At 36.2% G+C, this 20,754-nt stretch overlaps 1 protein-coding gene across 1 annotated transcript in view; it reads right to left on the bottom strand.

Annotated features, from left to right (window-relative positions):
• The window catches only part of DNAH7 (dynein axonemal heavy chain 7), a 261,702-nt gene extending 245,325 nt beyond the window's left edge, over positions 1-16,377 (bottom strand). The window contains exons 1-9 of the mRNA XM_063430168.1: positions 16,301-16,377; positions 6,813-6,878; positions 5,459-5,564; positions 5,034-5,169; positions 3,645-3,735; positions 3,020-3,200; positions 1,829-1,901; positions 1,515-1,640; positions 704-823 (exon numbers count right to left, since the gene is read on the bottom strand). Of these exons, the coding sequence (XP_063286238.1) occupies positions 704-823; positions 1,515-1,640; positions 1,829-1,901; positions 3,020-3,200; positions 3,645-3,735; positions 5,034-5,169; positions 5,459-5,564; positions 6,813-6,878; positions 16,301-16,309 (908 nt within the window). The 5' untranslated portion in view covers positions 16,310-16,377. The remainder of the gene's footprint in view (positions 1-703; positions 824-1,514; positions 1,641-1,828; positions 1,902-3,019; positions 3,201-3,644; positions 3,736-5,033; positions 5,170-5,458; positions 5,565-6,812; positions 6,879-16,300) is intronic.
• Positions 16,378-20,754: the final 4,377 nt, after the last annotated feature.

Below are 20,754 nucleotides of genomic sequence, written 5' to 3'. Positions count from 1 at the left end.
TCATGCCATTCCCCCTTTACATTTGAATGTTTTGGTTTACTTTCAGCTAAAATGTGTCCTTTTTACCATGGACAGGACACGTCACACCTTGTATGTTTACTACAGGGTCACGAGGGGCATGTGGGTGGCAGCTATTATCTGCAACTTTTTTTCTATTTTTAGTTTCCCTACTGAGTTTTCCCACAAAATTAGGCTATTTACTGAAGTCAAAATTGCAGCTAATTCAAAGTGAATTTAAAGTGAATTTAAACTTGAAGGCCCAAAACTGGCCTTTAATTTGGCATTCACTTTGAATTCCCAACAATTCTCACTTTTATGAATAACTATGTCTGTCCTGGGTGCATGGAGATAAAAAATGTTATGCGTGAGTATGGAAATATTATTACTCCCAATAACATTCAACACATTTTGAGCCATGGTATACTACTTAGAAATGTATCTTCCTTGGATTGATACAGTGTGTGAACAATATCTGAGATACACTGTGACAATTTACAGTTTACTTTCCATTCCAGATTCATTGATCGAAGTGGATGCAAACTATGTTGATCTAGATTTTGTGTATTTGGTTACTTCTTCTCTTCTTTATTCTTATTGAGTGAGACTTTTTATTGATTACAATTAAAATGACGCTTTATTACTGGTAATTATTGGAGCCAAGTCCCTAGGTGAGGATTGTCTTTATAGATAGTCACATACTTACTTTGAAAGTAATTTGTCTGTGGCGGCATCAATGTGTCGAATTACAAGATTTTGAAAGATGCTAAGTTCCATTGAGTCTTGACGATTGTGAAATTCATCAGTATCAACCAGCCGTAGTTTCCTTAATAATAAATGAACAATCAACATTAAAGCCATTTAAAAAACACAAGTGGGTTGTATAACAAGCAGTAAGAAATCTAAGTTCATGAGGTTTTTTTTCTTTTTTATTATTTCAAAGAAACGCATTAAAAATAACTTGTAAAGAAGTGATGGTGCTTTGCAGTGAAAGAAAGGTCCAGGAACAATGATGCTTACTCTTGGAGACACTTTTCCACGCATGAATGATCCGATGCGGGAATACTGAGATGAGACTCATTAAATATATTATGTATATGTATCGTTTATAATGTAAGTTTGTAGGCTTGCTTCACCTGCTGTTCCAGTATGTCAATCATGTTTTATTAGAATTTAGTGTTTGTTTTACCTATTGTACAGCGCTGCGGAATTATAAATAATTGTAATTGTACATTGTTTGTCAACTTCTAAAAGCTCTGCTGAAATCCTCTTCAAAGCATCCCTCTCTCGCTTATATTCCCTCATCTAACTAATGTGCTTGATAACACTGTGAAACGCATTGGTAATGCCAGAATGTAGCTCTGTGTATAGAGTTTTCCCGGACTCACATTCATTATCACCGATCAATACAAATGTTTTGAGGAATAGTAAATTAATGAGCATTACTTTTTTAGTAAATCTAGATCATGTGTCTTAGAGAAAAAGACTTAGATATACAAAGTAGGCAGTTTACTTACGTAAAAGAGGAATACCACAAATCCAAAACAGCAGCCATTACTGGATTAATGGAATTCAAATTCTTCTTTATGAATTCATGGTTTTCTAAAAATGAATTTTTCCAAGGTTTTGGCAGAATCTGTATTCTAAAATAATACACACACGTATATATACACTCAGATTAATTAAATTATAAGAAAATGTAAAATAATATGGCAAAACATGATTTAATATCAAACAGCTCAAAAGAAGAACAAAAACTGGAGATGAACCACTGATTTTGCTCATTTTATAGATGCTAAAATATGACAGACAGACATAATACATTTCTTACTCCATACGATGGGGTAGAAGATCAATTTTCTTATCCTCATCTTTTTCCTGTGGGTCTTTTAATACAAAATCAACTACAAGAGAGTCAGAAAAGATGCAACTTTTAGCTTGAGTAACCGCTGCCTTAAAGTACAAATACTTTTTATATATAGACATACGCCTATATAAACAATACATTGCTTACTGTAGAAGCACTGACCTTTGTCAAAGGGAAACTCCTCTGGCAATATAAAGAGTCTATACAATATTACATTATTACATTACACTTAGCTATTTTCACAGCTAAACACCAGTATAATGCCATGCTCATAAATTAGGTCCCTAAGAAAAAAGCTTACATTTATACAATTTTTTTAAAAAAACTGTTACCACTACTTTATAACTTATTAAATCTGTTTGCAGAAACTGTCCAGTTTCCACATTTTTGTGTTACTATTAGTTAAACAACGCAATAGTTTTAAAAATATGAATACTATTTATTAAGAACATCATGCCTTTTTGTGCTTTTCCCATAGTCCCTGGTTTGGTGACTGTCAGCTCTGCCCCTTCACTTCCATTTGAGTTTGAGGCTTAAATCAAGATGCCTCAGACTGGGTGCTCCTGATAGGCTGAGAGTGTCAGCTGACACTTTCATCCTATTAGTAGATCAATGTTCACAAACTTGAGTGAAAAATTTACTTATCGTTTTTACTCCATTTTGTGAATATTAATGTTTAGGTAGGGTGATTTGACTCAGCAGCTCCAAACTTGAGACTCCTGATTGAAGCCTCGGACTAAAACGGAAGTAGAGGAGCACAGCTGACTGGTGCCTGACGAAAGACTTTTGGGTTAAACTGCTCCTTAATGGTTTAGCCTGTGAAGGTAAGCCAGCGCCTGGGAACTTCTCACACCATAAGAACTCCATTCTGGTGAAGTTGTTATTGTGCCCAGAGTGTTCTTTTAATGCATCCTATTCTAAATTGGTATTGTTTTTTCAAATGTGTACTTAGAAAGACTTTTCAAAGTAGGCAGGTGTTGTATAATTAAAAGAAGAGCTGCATAAAATATATAGAGAGTGAATGTATCAATGCTCCAAATAATTTTTTACAGCAGCAAAATGAAAATGAAATTAGATAACAGTGAACGTTTTTACACAGAACACAATATTTCCAGCTCACACAGATATTTTAAGAAAGTGATGCAAAGATTTTACCAGTTGCTTTCTTGACGCCAATTAGATAATCTTCTTCCACTTCATCTAAAAGGCCATCAATGGTCTCCTTGTAAACCTTCAGACGTTTGGGAACCAAATTTAAAATATTTTCTAGCCACAAGTTCTCCATTGGTGCAATATGTTCTTTGTCAATACCATGTCTTATGTAATAATTGTACCGCTAGAAAATGAATGGAAGATGATTGAATGAGAATATAGGTAACACTTTTTACAGCTAGAACAGCTACTTTATTTACAGGGACACTTTAGGCATCAACTTTAATGCAAATTTCAGCTCATAACTTCAGTGATTATTTTTGCAAATAAATTTTGTTTAGTTCTTTCTTGCAGTTTACCAAATTTGGATATGTGATATCACAGCTCTCGTTTTGTTCTTCTCTTCCAAACCTGTAGTGTTTCCTCAGTAACACAGTTCTTCAAGTCATCAGGAAATACAGCAAAGGATTCTGGGAGTTGGAGTTCATCTAACAGCATTCACAAGTAAAGAGATAATAAATAAACTACAACTTCCAGAAATCCATGCTCTCCTCATAAAGCCATGCTAGTCTGAACTGCCTGGATTGAAAATCCAGAAGAATTAATGCAAGAGAAATACTCTATTTACCAAAATATCTTTTTCCAAAGAAGATGGCTTTGCTTGTGGCTGATTAGTGGGATCAAGCTGAAACGACTGGATTGTAGCAACATCTCTTTGCCTGAAAAATAAGTGAGTCATATTTTATTTATAATGTAAAATATACATTTACCCTACAAAAAGAAAGTGTGATGGTGTTGTACTGTAAATATATTTTGATTTTCTTTTTGTGGTTACAGTGCATTAAACAATGAATGCTGGGAATTTAATCCCCAGCAGTTGAAAAACAGGAAGTAACAACAAATGAGCAAAACAAATGCAGGTGTCATGTCCAAGGAAACTTCCTGCCATACACATTATCACTATGTTAAGACAGCCATTTAATGTCTCCACTAAAGCCATTTGTCACATTTTTGTGATATGTGAGAAATGAACAATGATTTCTTTTTTTTAAAGGACTGAGTGACCTCCATGTTATATGTATTTATTAAATATGTTCATATATAAGAATTCTACCCCAAGGTTTGTAGGGTTGTCTTTCCTTCTTATTTATTGGCTACCAATAAAAACAAACGATTTCATAGTAGATGGAGCTGGGTAAGACTCCCTTTGCCAAAAAAAAAAAAAAGATGTTTTGATTATATGCGAAATTGTCTAACAGAGATGAAATATCAGGACAAATGGAAAGTTAATCCCATATTAAAAAAGTAAGAAACAATAATTTAAGAAATTTAAAAATTTTACCCATCTGTACAGAAAGCAAAATATGAAAGGGGGGGTCCAGAGTGAAGAAACAAAGAAGAGGAAAAGCAAAGCCTTTTGGGAGGCAGGTGCCATAGAGGAGATTCAGAGAGAAGAAGCAGATGAAAGAAGTACAGTCTTTTGGGATTTTTTTTTACTGTAGGGAGTGACTTTCTGGCCAGAAGTAACTGTAGTGGACTATAACCTCATCAGGTAGTGTATTTGTGTATGTTAAATGTTTAGTTTAGTAAAACATTGCTACGGATGGGATATGATAGAACTGTACAAACATATTCAAGGCCAGTACAAACCATTGTCTTAAAATCTGTTCATGAACAGAACTATACAAAGGAAACAAGGTCACCCATTTAGACTGGAAGAATGGAGATTACACTTCTAAATGGCAAGGAATTGAGCAGCGAGACTGCAGGGACATGATCTATTCTATACACCAAAACTGCTTGATTAAGCTATAGTTGTTTTGGTGACCATAGTGTCCCTTTAATATCAATACCTAAAAAGTAAAAAGTCCCCAAGATAATGTTTTTTTTATTTTTTTTAATATTAGGAAACCTGCAAAAGCAAAGTGGGCATGGAGTTGAAAGAATAAGATGTAGAATATTTCAAAAGGTGAATAATTAATAAACTAAATGAAATAAAAATAAAAGAATAACCAACATGGTGATATCAACAAGCGCACTCCGGAATTTTTCTCGACTTTTCTTCGGATTGGGATAACTGCTCTGCATTTTTGAATAAGATGGTCTGGCATCATGAAAACGTGGTGACACATGGGAAGGCAATTCTACCAACTCTGTAGTAAAAAAAACACTTTGTTATATAAATGTTAAACCAAAAAAAAATGTAAAGCATTTAATAAAGATAATACTTTGTGAACTGCTCATATTGACTGTGTTGGAATTACACTATGGTAAATCCTCAAATTAACAAATTTGACAAAAGGCAGAACTTCCACCATCAAGCTTTGTTTGTTCCTCCAACCTTTAGTTCTCACACATTACAATCTAGTTTTGTATGTCACTTTCAGATACAAAGATAATAACGTACAGTTAAAAATATAAGAGATAAAAATCTAATCTTACTGGGTTTCACGTCAAAAAGTTCATTAACATCTTTCTGCTCGTCCTTTTTTACATCTCGTTCAAGGAAAAAAGATGGAGTGTTTTTCCATGGAGGTTTTGAGGTGACCTTAAGATAAAAAAAGAATAATCATTCTAAGACATAGTTGTTTTGACAAGTTATTTCCCCCATTATTCAAGTATACAGGATATGTACACTATATGGCCAAATATATGTGGACATCCCTACTAATTACTGACTTCAAGCAATTTCAGCTTAACTTGCTAATGAGTGTATAAAATCTCCAAGAAATCTCCACAGCCAAACACTGGTAGCACAATGTGTCTTACTAAAGTGCTTTGTATGTCTGCCCCTGTCTAAATTGGTTATATGTTTCGTGCACGCTTCCTAAAGTAATTCACACCAGACACAAAGTTTCAGGTTGGTGAAAAACTCAGGAATGCTTTAATCAGGGGGCGGGAGCCCCTTATGAAGACAGAAATACGTCACATGCATAATTATGGGAGGAGGAGCAGTTACTCTAGCAGCCAGGTTAACACAGTGAATGAATAATGAGCACAGATGCACAGAGTAAATAGACATTTTACTAAAGTTAATATTCTGTCCACAACAGAATGTTTATTTTATGACTTGCAGGCATACTCTAAAGATCTACCTGTACATTCTGCTTATCTCTTTGCTCAGAGCTGTGAAGGGATTACAGTTCTGTTAACTGACAGCTAATGTTGGCATAAGGCACGGTACCCTTCCAGCAAGCTCATGTGTAAAATAGAATGTAGGATCTCACATGAAGACTGTATAATTCACCAAAATTTGTAGAGCTTATCCCAGAAATAAATAACTATTTTAAATCTGCAGACCTCCCCTGGACAGGATCAAAAAATCACTTTATTGAAATTATTTATACCACAACAATATTTATTTTTTCTTTTTTGTTATATAATATGTAATATATACAGTATTTAATTATTTAATAATGTTAATATCTATTTTCAAATATGTTTCCATAGCTTTCAAAAGTGTTTTGGGTATAAACTAAGTGTTCTTAATATGTTACATTATTCTCCCACAGTGAGAATTTCTGGGAATTCAAAGTGAATTCAAACAGGTTTGTTTACTAAATTGAGAATTGGCAGGAATTTATATTGAATTCAAAGCAAATTTTAAATTTAAGGCCAAAATACCGAAACTGGAAACATTTGCAAGTCAGCTATGGTCTCAATTCGGTTACTTTGTCCTTACATTTTAAATTCACTTAGAATTTTGCACAATTCTCACTGCTTTCCTCTGTGACATTATAGAAATGAATACAGCTTCTGATTATATGAAATGTAATGATCTTAAATCCATTGCTACCTCAGGCAGTGGTGGTAAAAATCCTAACGAAGTCTTTGGTAATTTCGCTTTGGTGGGTCTTGAAGGCTGTTAAAAAAATGTATAAAATCAGAATTAATATAGGCATGTTTATAATAAAGTAATGTAATGGGTATTTTTTTCATTATAATACTTTGATTTCCAAATACAAAAATACATAGGTAAAGTATAATACTCTTCCAATAGTTATTGACATGTTAATAGCTGATTTCCAAGCAATCACAATCCAACTCTTTCTACATCACTTTTACTATTATCACATCAATGAAATAAATACATTTTACTTACCTTTAGTCCCCTGAAAGCTCCAGTTCCGCTGTGCTCTTTACACCATTATTACTGATCTCAGACAATCCAATGCTTCCCCGTAGGAAATAATTGGAAGGCAGTTGCGCATGTGTAGTAGTGGCTTCAATCAGAATATGCTCATAAAAGCATGAGAAGTATTTGGATTGCAGAGACTGCAGGGGCAGTCTCTTTGTACCAGAACAACTATTTTAATAGTATGGGGTTGTAGCAGCTGCTCCTGTAGTCTTTATGTTTAAATGGCCCTGCAGCAGAGACAATAATCTGGGCACTAGTTGACAGCTGACATGTCTAGGTCGGCATGACGGTTTGTCAAGCCCTGCTTTAGACATTTGAAGTTCTTGCAATCACAATCTTGTCAAATAGGTTTTTATCAACAATTAAAGGGACACTCCAGGCACCCAGACCACTTCTGCCCATTGGAGTGGTCTGGGTGCCAACTCCCATCACCCTTAACCCTGCAAGTTTAATTATTGCAGTTTTTATAAACTGCAATATTTGCCTTGCAGGGTTATGTCCTCCTCTAGTGGCTGTCTATCAGGCAGCCACTAGAGGGACTTCCGGGTTCTTAAAACCCCAAAAGTGTTTTAAACGATGCTGGACGTCCTCACACTATGCATGAGGACCTTGTCAGGGTATTTATATCGGCAGACATTTTGTGCTATGATAGAAATTAAAATGTATATTGTCAGAGTCACTCTGAAACAGAGCAGACTCCATTTTGTTATTTTCAAGCTAACAAAAGACACAAGATTTCTATCCTTTCTGTAAAACTAACCACTTTGCCAGAAGCTAAGGAATGCTTTGTATAAACAAACCAAGTGATACAATGAGTCTAACAGAGAAGGGGGATGGAATACTCTTCTTAATGTTAGCTTCACACAAGAAAGCCAGACACCAGTGACCAGATAAGACTTAGTAATTAATTTTACTTTCTAAATTTTACAAGATTCCCATTGTAGTGAAAGGTGAGACTAAGTTTACGAACTGTCATAGTAGAAATTACAGCAGGAATTGGAGACACATAGTGTGAAGAAAATTCAAGGAAACTCTTTGAAATGACAGAAAACTTAAGTTAAAGACAACTATAAAGATAAGGTAAATGACGTCAAAATAGCCACCAGGAAAAGTTAACTCTTTCCTGGATAGGTATGTTTAGTGGGACGAGACTGCCCTCTATAGACCAAATACTTACATTGTTATCTGGAAGGTAACCACACCTCTAGTTTTCTATTGGTCTGTCATCTAGTGACGAACAGTGAATTTTCCCTTTAAAAAAAAAAAGGGATGCAGAGAAGGTATGCAGAGAAAGCAAGAAAGTGAGCAGTCGGGGGCAAAGAGTTGGAAGCAGGCTAAGTCAGGAGACAGAGAAAGAGACCCATGACATTCAAATTCCTGAGAATACCTACTAATCTGATGAAAATATCTACTCAACTGGTAATTATACTGGTTTCATTTAATTAATCTAAATTAATTAAAATTTTCTAATAGCATATCACATGTTAGCATATCGTGATATTTATCCAGGTGTATTGATTTGCTCTAAAATAAGATAAAATATCTGTTTAGGCAAGTTAAAATTCTGCTTATAGAACATGGTAGATTACTCTTATTGGATGGTTCCAGGAAGTGACTAATGAACTGGTTTAATTGTTATTTTATTTAAAATTACATGAGAATAGGTCTTAATTACTTAGGAGGTCTAGCCAGCATTGAAAGGGTTATTTTAACTGTCAGCTAAAGTTTTATGGCTTTATGCTGCAAACTGTGTGAAACTTTTTCTTTGTCTCAGTGAAGCCCATCATAAATCATTGTCTTGACAATTGCTATGTTAGCCAGTGGAATGCATTGCCATTTGTATTGCATACTCATGTTATACTGAATATTCATTGATTATTATCACGCATGTTACATATTATTATTATTTAAATTGTCACAATAAATTGTATCTATTTTTATAACAAATTGTGATTTAATTTATATGGAATACATTTCACTTACACGATAACGATCTTTGGGATCTGAGAATTGAAATAGTGGGCAATTCTCAACTGTTTACTATTATTATCCCATAAATATCCCCACAACCTCCAGCGTAGCCGGAATCCCCATAGGAAAGCATTGAGTAATGCTTACCTATGGGGAGGTCTAATGAGCGCATGCAGCTGACATTGGCGGGGGAGGGGCATGGGCGGAGACTGATAGACAGCCACTAGAGGGACTTCCGGGTTCTTAAAACCCCAAAAGTGTTTTAAACGATGCTGGACGTCCTCACACTATGCATAAGGACCTCCAGCGTAGCCGGAATCCCCATAGGAAAGCATTGAGTAATGCTTACCTATAGGGAGGTCTAATGAGCGCACGCAGCTGACATTGGCGGGGAGGAGCATGGGCGGAGACTGACCCAGCGCTGAGGGACATCGGCGCTGGGTTCAGGTAAGTCACTGAAGGGGTTTTAACCTCTTCAGCAACTTGGGATGGGGGGTCTGCAGGAACCTGCAGTGACAGGAAAACAGATATGTTTTCCTGGCACTGGAGAGTCCCTTTAACAAGAAACATTGAATTTAAGACCTCATAGAACTTGAAAATGCTTTTCTAACAAACAATAAATACCTCAACACGTGCTTTCTTTTTTTATTTAGAACTTAACAAGTCAATACGTAGAGGTGTGTCAGAGGTTCAAGGGAATAGGGCTATAAGGTACAAATCTACTGGGTAAAAATGTAGCAAGCAGAACAAACATCACAAACACCTCATTTCTCAATATAAACCAATTAAAGAACAAATAACCACTGTAACTAAACTATAACTAGTGCAATCAATAACACCATAAATAAACCAGTGCACAATACCTAAATGTCCACTTAGTGGTAGTTTTATGAAACTCACACATTACGGTTTAATTACACACATTTCTAATAACTGTTTCTTGGCACTCGGTAACCTTCAGTCTTTAATGTAATAGGGAACACGATTTATATTACCATTAACCTTGTGATGGTGACCTTTCATGCTAGACATCACGAGAACAACTTGAACAACTATGTAATTTAAAAGGTTTAAATCCCGGGGGAGTCTACTTTCTACAATTATATACTTTTAAATATTAGTTGGTGGTTAATGACCACTACACTACTGAATAAGACAATGGAAATCATCTGTAACTCATATTATCTTTTATTTAATGTAATACTCTGCCTTTTTTTTATATATATATGAAAGGCTTAGCTTTTGACATCCTGTTCCAGGTGTGAGTAATCTGTCAGCCTTGTAGAACGAGGCTATGGAAAATCAGTGGGATATTGTCTCCGGTTATGTGCCTTAGTCCAATACCACAGCTTTAGAAAGTTATCAGAAGGATGTGATCCCCATCTTGTGGTCATGAATGTGTAAGGCATTTTTCTGGTGCAATACAAACAGGATTTTTCACTAAAGTCTAAATGGCCCAGTATTGAATAGGACAAAACCATCACGTTTCAGTTGGGGACATTTGGACTGGAAAATCTGGACATTGTTCGTAGCATTTAGACATGTGGGCTAAGTTATGTGGAGGCTGGTCAGCACGTGGTAGTCAGCTGCCATGGTAAAAAGTAAAAAAATAATAATAATAAAAGTCTAAGGGTATCAATATAAAAAACCACCGAACCATAAGGAGGTTTAAAACCTCTCTTATTCCCCATCGACAGAGCAGTGGGTGGGTGGGGGAATATCTACTAAGTGGTAAGCAACCAGCCAACTGTAACCATCACTTAAATTAACAATGGGGCAGAGACCTGTTCGGGTGCTAATGCCCTTTAACAGTGCGGCCATGTCCCTGTGGTATTGCTGATGCTGGGAGGAAGTAAAAGCCTGTCACGTCCTCCCAAATAGAGAGAACTGCGTGAGAGGCAGAATCGGAGAAGAGGAGGCGGTAGTACAGGTAGGATGGGAGAAAGATGCAGCAAGGAGTGTGTTTTACAGCCCCACACTCCCATCAGCCTCAGGCACCAGCAGAACCCAAGGAAACACCCTCCTGCACTGAAAAAGCATTTTAACAGGAGGGTGGCTAAAAATATTAAAACATATTGTATGTATAAATTATACATATTGTTTAAACATGTGTATGTATGTGTGTGTGTTAGAGTGTATGTGTCAATGTATGTGTGTCAATGTATGCGTATCTGTGTGTATATATATGTATGTATGTATTTGACAGTGTATGTGTATATGTGCATACATCCCAGCAATGAAACACCAACACTGCATGCAAACACACACATGCAATCAAACACAACATTACATACAAACAGACCACTGCATTCAAGTACTAAAATGATATACAAATACAATCCTTCATTCAAACATCAACAAAACAATTTTAAATGCAACAATACATACAAACACACCCCTGCATTCAAACGCAAACGCAGAAGTACACCACTGCAGTCCAGTGTCAATGGTACATACAAATACACCCCTACATTCACACAGACACATACTCTATACAACAACATGCTTACATTCAACTGCACAAACACTTCTCACAAATACAACTCTGCAAGGATGGGCAAATGGTAGATCCCCAACAGCACATCATATTTCTTAACTATTTGCCCTCTGGCACCACAAGCAATAGTTTGGATCCTATACGATGCATTTGGTAGTGAATTGCTTTACAATCAGTGCTTTGTAAATGCCCAAATTCTATCCTTTCTATATGATTCTGATGTGAAAAGCATAGATTTGAAAGTTGAGAATGAAGGCATCCAACCAAAGGGTGCAGATTCGGTATTTCTACCAGATTTGGCTTAAGTAAATATTAGAATTGCCAGTCTGGTCCAAATTCAGTCATTTTCACAGAATGTTAAAAATCTAGCAAAAATTCAGGGATTCGTGAATAAACTTGACAAATTATTTCCTTAATCGGATTTGAGAAAGTTTAACCAGAAAATATATGCTTCTCTGGCAATATACACTTTGTATCCACTAGGTGAGACAATGTCAACTCAATTAAATGAAATACATATTGTTTTTCTTAATATTGTTGGGTTTTGTCCCTTTTTATTTATTTATTTTTTTAATCATTTTACCGCATCCTAACAATGAGTTGTAGTGAATTAAAAACTGATCTGCAAAATGTAGATAAAAAAGCTGATTTGGAAAAAAACTCCACTATAATAGTTTATATATTGCAATTCCATTTTAAGTCACTATAATTCAGTGTTAGAAATAATTGTTCACTGCTCACTGTTAAGGAGTTAATTCACTAAACATTTTGGTGTTGAATACAAAGCTGGGTGAACTGAAAACTGTTTTGCACATCTCATGCCCTATTTCTAACATGCAGTCAAACATGACACTCAACAAACCCCAAGCCAATTCAGGTATTTCAAGTGTTCCAGTTCAAGCACACCTGGTGCAACTAATGAAGCCCTTGGATAGTTGCATCAGGTGTCCTTGCGACAACATCTGTTTTGCATATTTGTACTGTACGACATCTGTTTTGCATATTTGTGCTGTTTTGAGGGATTCTATGCAGAGGAGTGAATATTTTTGAGACTGGAGATGTCATTATAAGTTGCATTTTCAGTTGAATTTGGGGTAACCATTTGAAGTGTTGAGCTATTTCAATTTTGTCTGATTTGTTCAATGCAAACAGCTGAAAATTTTGACAATAAACCTAATTTTGAATGAGGGTTGAATACTGTAATTTTAACATAATGAGCACTGTTTCATTTCACTCTTAATATCTCTATGGACATCATACACACTAGTCATTGTTTGGTAGCCTGAATATACCAAGAATACAGTAGTCCATTAGGAAATATTTGAGTGCACTGCCTAAAGAACATTGACAGTTTACAGCCCATGGACAAACCAATACACTATAGGGCTAGCAAGAATATCACACACACACTGCTAAGAAGTGTGATGCCTAAGGGAGGGGAGTAAAGTTGGTGATCCAGTGACACGGTCATGTCACTGGCTCCGCCAAAAATGTGGGCCCTTCCAAATTACTGGCAGGTCAGCCTGGCCTGACTGCGTGCCAGGCTGTATGTCAATAATGTAAAGCAAGGCCACTGAGGGCAGACACCACAGGGTGAACTGTTTCAGTGCCCTGATCAAAGGACAAGCTTTTTCCAATAATGTGCTCCCCAAAGCGAAACACCAGGGACAGGACTGGATAGTCAGGGCTGTCCTGCCAAAACCAGCACAGTTGGTGTTAAGCTAGAGCCCTCAATCCATGTATGCTCATGAGAATTGCCCACATCCTTCCCTTGCCAGCCCTTCCACTGCAGTGAACTGAAAACTGAGTTGCAACTCTATAGTCAAAGTTACACATTTGTTTTTGCTGTTGATCCGAAAGAAGCCCAGACCATCCAGTTTATAGCACTTTACACTTTTGAAACAAACTAGGAAACAGGGATTGGATCAAGAAGCTGTTACCCCACATATTAAAAATTGTATCCCTGAATATTTTGTCTTTGCAAAAAGTCATCCAGTTGCTATTTACAGATTGAAAAAAACTCAGTTATTCACTAAAGTGAAAATTTGAAGTGAATTCAAAGTGAATTTCAAATGCAATGCCAGTGTAGCGAAACTAAAAACATACCTGACAGTTTACAGTTATTTTGACTTTGACTTCCAGGCTACTTTGACTTTAAATTTGAAATTCATTTTGGATTCTCACTTTACTAAATAACCCTGTAAATCTCCATTATTCCAGTCTAAATTGGTGACCTTGTGTCCTTTGTATAGTTCTGTTGATGAACCCGAATATGTTTATATAATGCTATCTTATTACATCTGTAGCTAAACTAAAGATTTAAAATGGTTATCCTTTTTCATAACTAATAGCTTATCTATTATGCAATTTGGATTTCAGTTCCAGTACATTTGCTAAACTCCAAATTGTAGTAAATTCAAATTAACATGGCAAAAATTGTGGCTACACGCTGTGACTATATCTGTGACTATAGTTGAGTTGTAAACTCCAAGATAATAACTCCTTTGTGATGCCACCATAGAGAGTCATTATAAACTTTGTAAAAATCGCTTTCTACAACTTGTGATAAGTCACTTTTTTTACACTTTGTGAAAGCCATTTTACCTCAAACATCAGCCATTAAAAGTGCTTTCAGATACACTGTCTTTCCTGGTTCAGCAAGATCAGGCTATCCCTTAGCGGGGCATCATAGAATCAGCAATGTCAAGGTCCCTCAAGGCAGGCAACAGCAGGGCCAGCTGTCCCTAGCAATAGTTATGCCCATTAACCTCACCCAGCCTAGGTGCCTCCATTAAGAAACTCAGTCCTCTCAACAGTACTGCTTTCAGCAGGACGGTCCTGATTCTGGGATTCTGTATACCTGGCTGCTACTATTTCCTCCAAAAAGTGACAAGGGACAAGTAAATCAGCTGGAGAAACCTGTGTTTTTGAAAACTGAGACTCGCATGTCTGGAATTTGACTCTATAAGGTCTCAGAAATTTGACAAAGTTCTACATCTGGGGTATTGCTATACTTGAGGACAGTAGCAGAATACATATTTGGTGTCTTAACAACGTTGGGAAATACACATTTCTTTAAACCAGCAAGCAAACAATTTTGAACAAATAAACAAACCAATATGAAATAAGAAATACTTTGAAAAGTATGCATTAAATGTTTATAAACTTACTATAAATGAATAAATAACTGCTTTTTCAGCCTGCAGAGTAGTTAGGCAACTGTCTCATTAAAAGATAACATGCTTGAATGAGACAGCTATCTCAAAGTGATGCACATCAATTTAAATAAAGAACCGCAGATTTGGCAGAGGTTGGTCAGGAGATAAAATGAACGTGTATGGGTTCACGTAAAGCGGCAATGTCACCACCTTGAAAAATTAGTGTTTAATAAAATTCTTTATGAAATAATCAGTTAACTGTGTTGGAATTTCACGTAAATTCACTGCCTGAACCCAATTTATTTTATCAATCTTGAGTGCCTGGACCTAATTTATTTTATGAAATTTCAACCCAGTCTAGACATACAGAGACAAAGTAGGGACTACTTTATCTCAGTATTTCTCCTCAGCCTGACTTTTCATGGCGGCGTGTATGTGTAATTCCCTACAACAGTGATGGCTGCAGGGGATTGGTTGTATCCATGGAGGATGCCATGGTCTCGTGGGATCCTCCATAGACCTCAATTTTGTACTCTCGTGCTTGCTCAAGAGTACAGCAGTAAAGTCAGCCCAAAGAGGACGTGCCAGATCAAAATGGAGGCGCCCACGAGGGAGAGATTCAGGTAAGTAAATCTCACCTTTACCTGCCCCCCAGCCACCAGAGCCCCAGCGGCGATGTCAGTGTCGTGGATCTTTGCGTATTCGGCACAGTCCCCAGCGGTGGCAATGCCGCTTTAAAAGGAAACTGGAAAACTACAGTGGAATAAACACATACAGGGCTATTCACTAAAATGAGAATTCAGAGTGACTTCCAAATTCTAAGCACAGAATAGCCAACATTCTTTGTATTTATTTCACTGGTTTTATCTTATTTTATATTGCAATACGATTGATTGTAGATTTTCTTATTGTATTATTTTATCTTCCAAATTTTGGCTTTCATCCTTTGTCTCTGGCGCACCCTGTTGTTTGTTTGTTATTTCAAGCTGGAAACATTCTCTAAGTCAGATAAATGTGACCTTTTATTTGAAATTCACTTTGGATTCTCATTTTAGTGAATAACCCTGATAGCAAAAAAAAAAAAAAAAAAGCCTCAGCCACCATTGCCCAGAATTTCGGTATTGCAGTAACTAAGGGGTTAAACCAGTAATAAAGTCCTACATAGCAAAGTAAGCAACACAACCCTTGCATATTATACAGTCGTTCATATTAATATCTACATTACAATATTATTGAATAACAAATTCACAGTGTATTTTCTAATTTATTATAAAGTGAAAGTTCACCCATTTTTTCTTCAAATGAAGAATAAAAGCAAAAAAAAAACCCCATCGATTTCTGTAATAAATGCGAGTACATTATTACGTCAACTTTTAAACCTGCTTTAAAAAAAAAAAACGAACCGAAATAAGTTTCAATCTTGAAGTTGACAGCTGAGGAGGTGGCAGAGATTTGAAGTGCAGGTTATAGCCTGGTGTAAATAGTTTGCTGGTTTTAATACCAACACTATCATAATGTACCTGATCCATGGCCGAGCAGTAGTTCCCCTAGAATCCTAGATTTCTTTTATAGAACATGAAATCCTCTTAGTATTCGTCGTCTGTCCGTGTTGTGTGTCAGGCACTGTATTGTTTATGCCCTGTCGCTAAGGAAGCCAAAGACATGAATGTGTGGTGCAGTTAATACACGGGACTGGCGGTTACTAAGGACAGAGGATCAAGCTCGGGGCGAATCCAAAAAAAAAAATGTCGCCGCTATGTAGTTTTGCGGCCATTTTGTGGGTTAGGAGCGGTGTCAGAGTAAGCGATCTTCGTGAATAACCAGCAGTGCGTCACAGAACCTTACCTGCTGCATTAGGTTCTTGTTTACTGGTAACTTGAATGTTTGTTTTTTAAATGGTAAGATAGATAGATAGATAGATAGATAGATAGATAGATAGATAGATAGATAGATAGATAGATAGATAGATAGATAGATAGATAGATAGATAGATAGAGATGGATAGATAGATATATTGATTTATAAAGGAACACATCAGATAAAAAAAATCAAATACATATAATGACAGAGTTTCTGCAAATTACTTTTTAAATATATAATATACTTTGTGTAATATTGTTTTTTTTTATTTGTATTTTTTGTGTGTGTTTTTGCAGTGCATTATAGTAATACAAATAAGTATTGGGTGCCCCAACAGGAATCCTCAAGCATATGATCCTGCAGAATATTTGGGCTACTAGATATGCACATGCACAATTTTTATAATGTAAAGTCGATATATTTAAGTTATGCTTCCATGGCTAGTCTAAACACGCTAAATAACAATACAGTGGCAATAACGACCATATGTCATGCTTGAGGGAACTTGTGAAATCTCGCGTGACACTAGCTATAGGGTAAAATTATATGGTAGAGGTGCGCCAGGCTAGGGTTACATGAAACAGTCACCACCGAGGGCCCACTCCATATCATGGTGGTGGATTAGTGGAAATAGGCTTTCATGGTATGCCCAACATTTTAAATGTTATAAATGGATATTTAACATTCTCACTAAAGTATATATTAACATATACTTTTATTATTGGTATGTTCCTTCTTTAATTATAAATATTAGTAAATATAAGCATATTCACATGCAGGCACAGACAATCTCATAGACACAAGTTCATTGGTACACGGCCTCACAGACAGACAATCTCACTGACACACACAAGATCATTGACAAACACAGACAAACTTACAGGTACACACAAACTCAATGCAGACAAACTATCTGACACACACACACACACAAGCTTACTACAAACAAACTCACTGGTATACACAAAGATGCTTACTACAGACAAGCTCACTGACACACGTCACTAGAGACTTGCTCGCTGACACACACATGCTCACTACAGACAAGCTTACTGACACACACATGCTCATTACAAGCTCACTGACATAAACATGCTTACTACAGACATGCTCACTGACACACACATACATGCTATTACAGACGTGCTCACTGACACACACATACATGCTTACTACAGACATGCTCACTGAAACATACATACATGCTCACTACAGACATGCTCACTGACACACACACACATGCTCACTAAAAAAATGCTTACTACAGAGGTGCTCACGGACACACACATACATGCTTACTACAGAGGTGCTGACTGAAACACACATACATGCTTACTACAGATATGCTCACTGACACACATACATGCTTACTACAGAGGTGCTCACTGACACACACATACATGCTTACTACAAACATGCTCACTGACACACACATACATGCTCACTAAAGACATGCTCACTGACACACAGATACATGCTTACTACAAACGTGCTCACTGACACACATACATGCTCTCTACAGACATGTTCACTGACACAAACATACATGCTCACTACAGATGTGCTCACTGACACACATGCTTACTACAGATGTGCTCACTGACACACACATACATGCTCACTACAGACGTGCTAACTGACACACAAATATGCTTACTACAGACGTGCTCACTGACACACATACATGCTCACTACAGACATGCTCACTGACACAAACATACATGCTCACTACAGATGTGCTCACTGACACACTTACATGCTTACTACAGATGTGCTCACTGACACATCTTTATTTTTATTTTCACTTTTATTTTTATTTTTATTTTCATTGTTATATTTATCTTTATCATTAATTATACTTATTTATTTTATTTTTATTTTACTTTCTTTTAAAATTTTAAAATTTAATTTAATTTTAATTTTTATTTTTTATTAATATTCTTTACTTATTTTCATTTTTATTTTCATTTTCATTTTTATTTATATTATATTATTTTTTTCACTTATATTTATTTTCATTATTGTTCATTTGATTTTCAAACATATTTCACTATTTAATTCATATATTTTTATTATATTGGTTAGAAACTGGCAGAGGATGTAAATCTCATTGCTCTATTGGATGATGGCACTTTTTTTGTTATTCATATGTCTCTGTTTGTATTATGAGAGTCTGTTAATTGATTATTGTCATTATTCCGAGATTACTTTCAGTTATTCAGCCATTTGAGTGGTTTTTCATTTTTGGAACGCATATATCGAATCTTGGAACGCAACGTCAGCGTCATGACGTGTGTTGCCGTCCGCAACCGGAAATACGTATGTGGAACGCAACCGGAAACGGACATTTGGAACGCAAAGTAATATTATACAGACGGACGGACAACAGCTGCTTTTTTGCCGCAAACTTTTCAAGTGAAAACCATCTGGAGGCAATATGTCCTTATTGGAGAGGTGGTTCCAGGAGATGATTCTCCAATCAACACACGGACTGGTTGTATTTAAGGGACTCTGTTGGGGGTGGGATTATGCATGCTTTGTATTTTATATTATTGTTTAAACTGCAGAATTATCTCTGATGAAGTCCAAGTTGTATGGACGAAACGCGTTAGATTGCAGTTAATTTTAAATTTTATCGATTGATTTTTTAAGGCTATCTATTGCCTTTGAATAAAAATTTTTTTTACATTCCAACTGTCATACTCCCATTTCTTGGAAAGACAGAGTAACCTACCCGTGGAAGGCAAATACCACTTCAGCCCATTGTGGGCTTAAAGGCGCATTACTCTACACTATTTCGTGAGTGCAATCATTGTGGGTTAAATCCAATTATTGTTATTGTACTTCACTATGTGCTATGTATTCTTTTGTTTTTTAGTTATTCAGCTGTATCCCATTTTTGTTCATTCACATATCTGTATTTGAGGTTCGTTTGGTGGAAACCTCTTGGGAAGCTGTATCCATCTTACACGCAGTTAAGTACCTCTGCATATTCCTACCATTGAGTTGGTTAGGTGTATTTGTGTATTTTTTTTCTTCTTTATACAAAAGACATGAAACACATAGTAGTATTTAATGGAACCACAACCCTAAGTAAAAAGCTTAACTGAAACACCAGTGAAATAGAAATTCAAATGTAAAAGAAAAAAGATAATTCTCTTCCCTATTCTTCCTTTTCCATTCCTCATTCTTTGCACCTTGATTTAAGAAATACCATATAAAAGCATACTTACTCTTTGTATATTGAGTAGGTAGCTGTTATAAGCATATGTTTATTTTCATTTATTACTTATAAAGCGCCAACATATTGTGCAGTGCTGTACAATTCGAAAAAAGACAATACAATATAAACAGACCAATACAAAAGGTAGAGAGCTCTGCCCGTGAGCGTACGATCTAAACATTAAAGGAACACTATAGTCACCTAAATTACTTTAGCTAAATAAAGCAGTTTTAGTGTATAGATCATTCCCCTGCAATTTCACTGCTCAGTTCACTGTCATTTAGGAGTTAAATCACTTTGTTTCTGTTTATGCAGCCCTAGCCACACCTCCCCTGGCTATGATTGACAGAGCCTGCATGAAAAAAAAACTGGTTTCACTTTCAAACAGGTGTAATTTACCTTAAATAATTGTATCTCAATCTCTAAATTGAACTTTAATCACATACAGGAGGCTCTTGCAGGGTCTAGCAAGCTACTAACATAGCAGGGGATAAGAAAATCTTAATTAAACAGAAATAGGGCTCTCTTTACAGGAAGTGTTTATGGAAGGCTGTGCAAGTCACATGCAGGGAGGTGTGACTAGGGTTCATAAACAAAGGGATTTAACTCCTAAATGGCAGAGGATTGAGCAGTGAGGCTGCAGGGGCATGTTCTATACACCAAAACTGCTTCATTAAGCTAAGGTTGTTCAGGTGACAATAGTGTCCCTTTAAAATGGGGAGATGAGACAAGAGGTTGTGAAAATTTTTGGAGGTGATGGTAAAGAGACTTAAAGAAACACTATAGGGTTAGGAACACAAACATGTATTCCTGACCCTATAGTGTTAAAAACACCATCAAGCCTCTAAAATCGTAACTTTATTCCAGTATTACTGGTTCTGCACCTGATCT

This window comes from Pelobates fuscus, chromosome 8 (genome assembly GCF_036172605.1).
Source record: "Pelobates fuscus isolate aPelFus1 chromosome 8, aPelFus1.pri, whole genome shotgun sequence".
NCBI lineage: Eukaryota > Metazoa > Chordata > Amphibia > Anura > Pelobatidae > Pelobates > Pelobates fuscus.
Note: the sequence above shows the minus strand (reverse complement) of the source record. Positions and strands in the feature narration are given on the sequence as shown.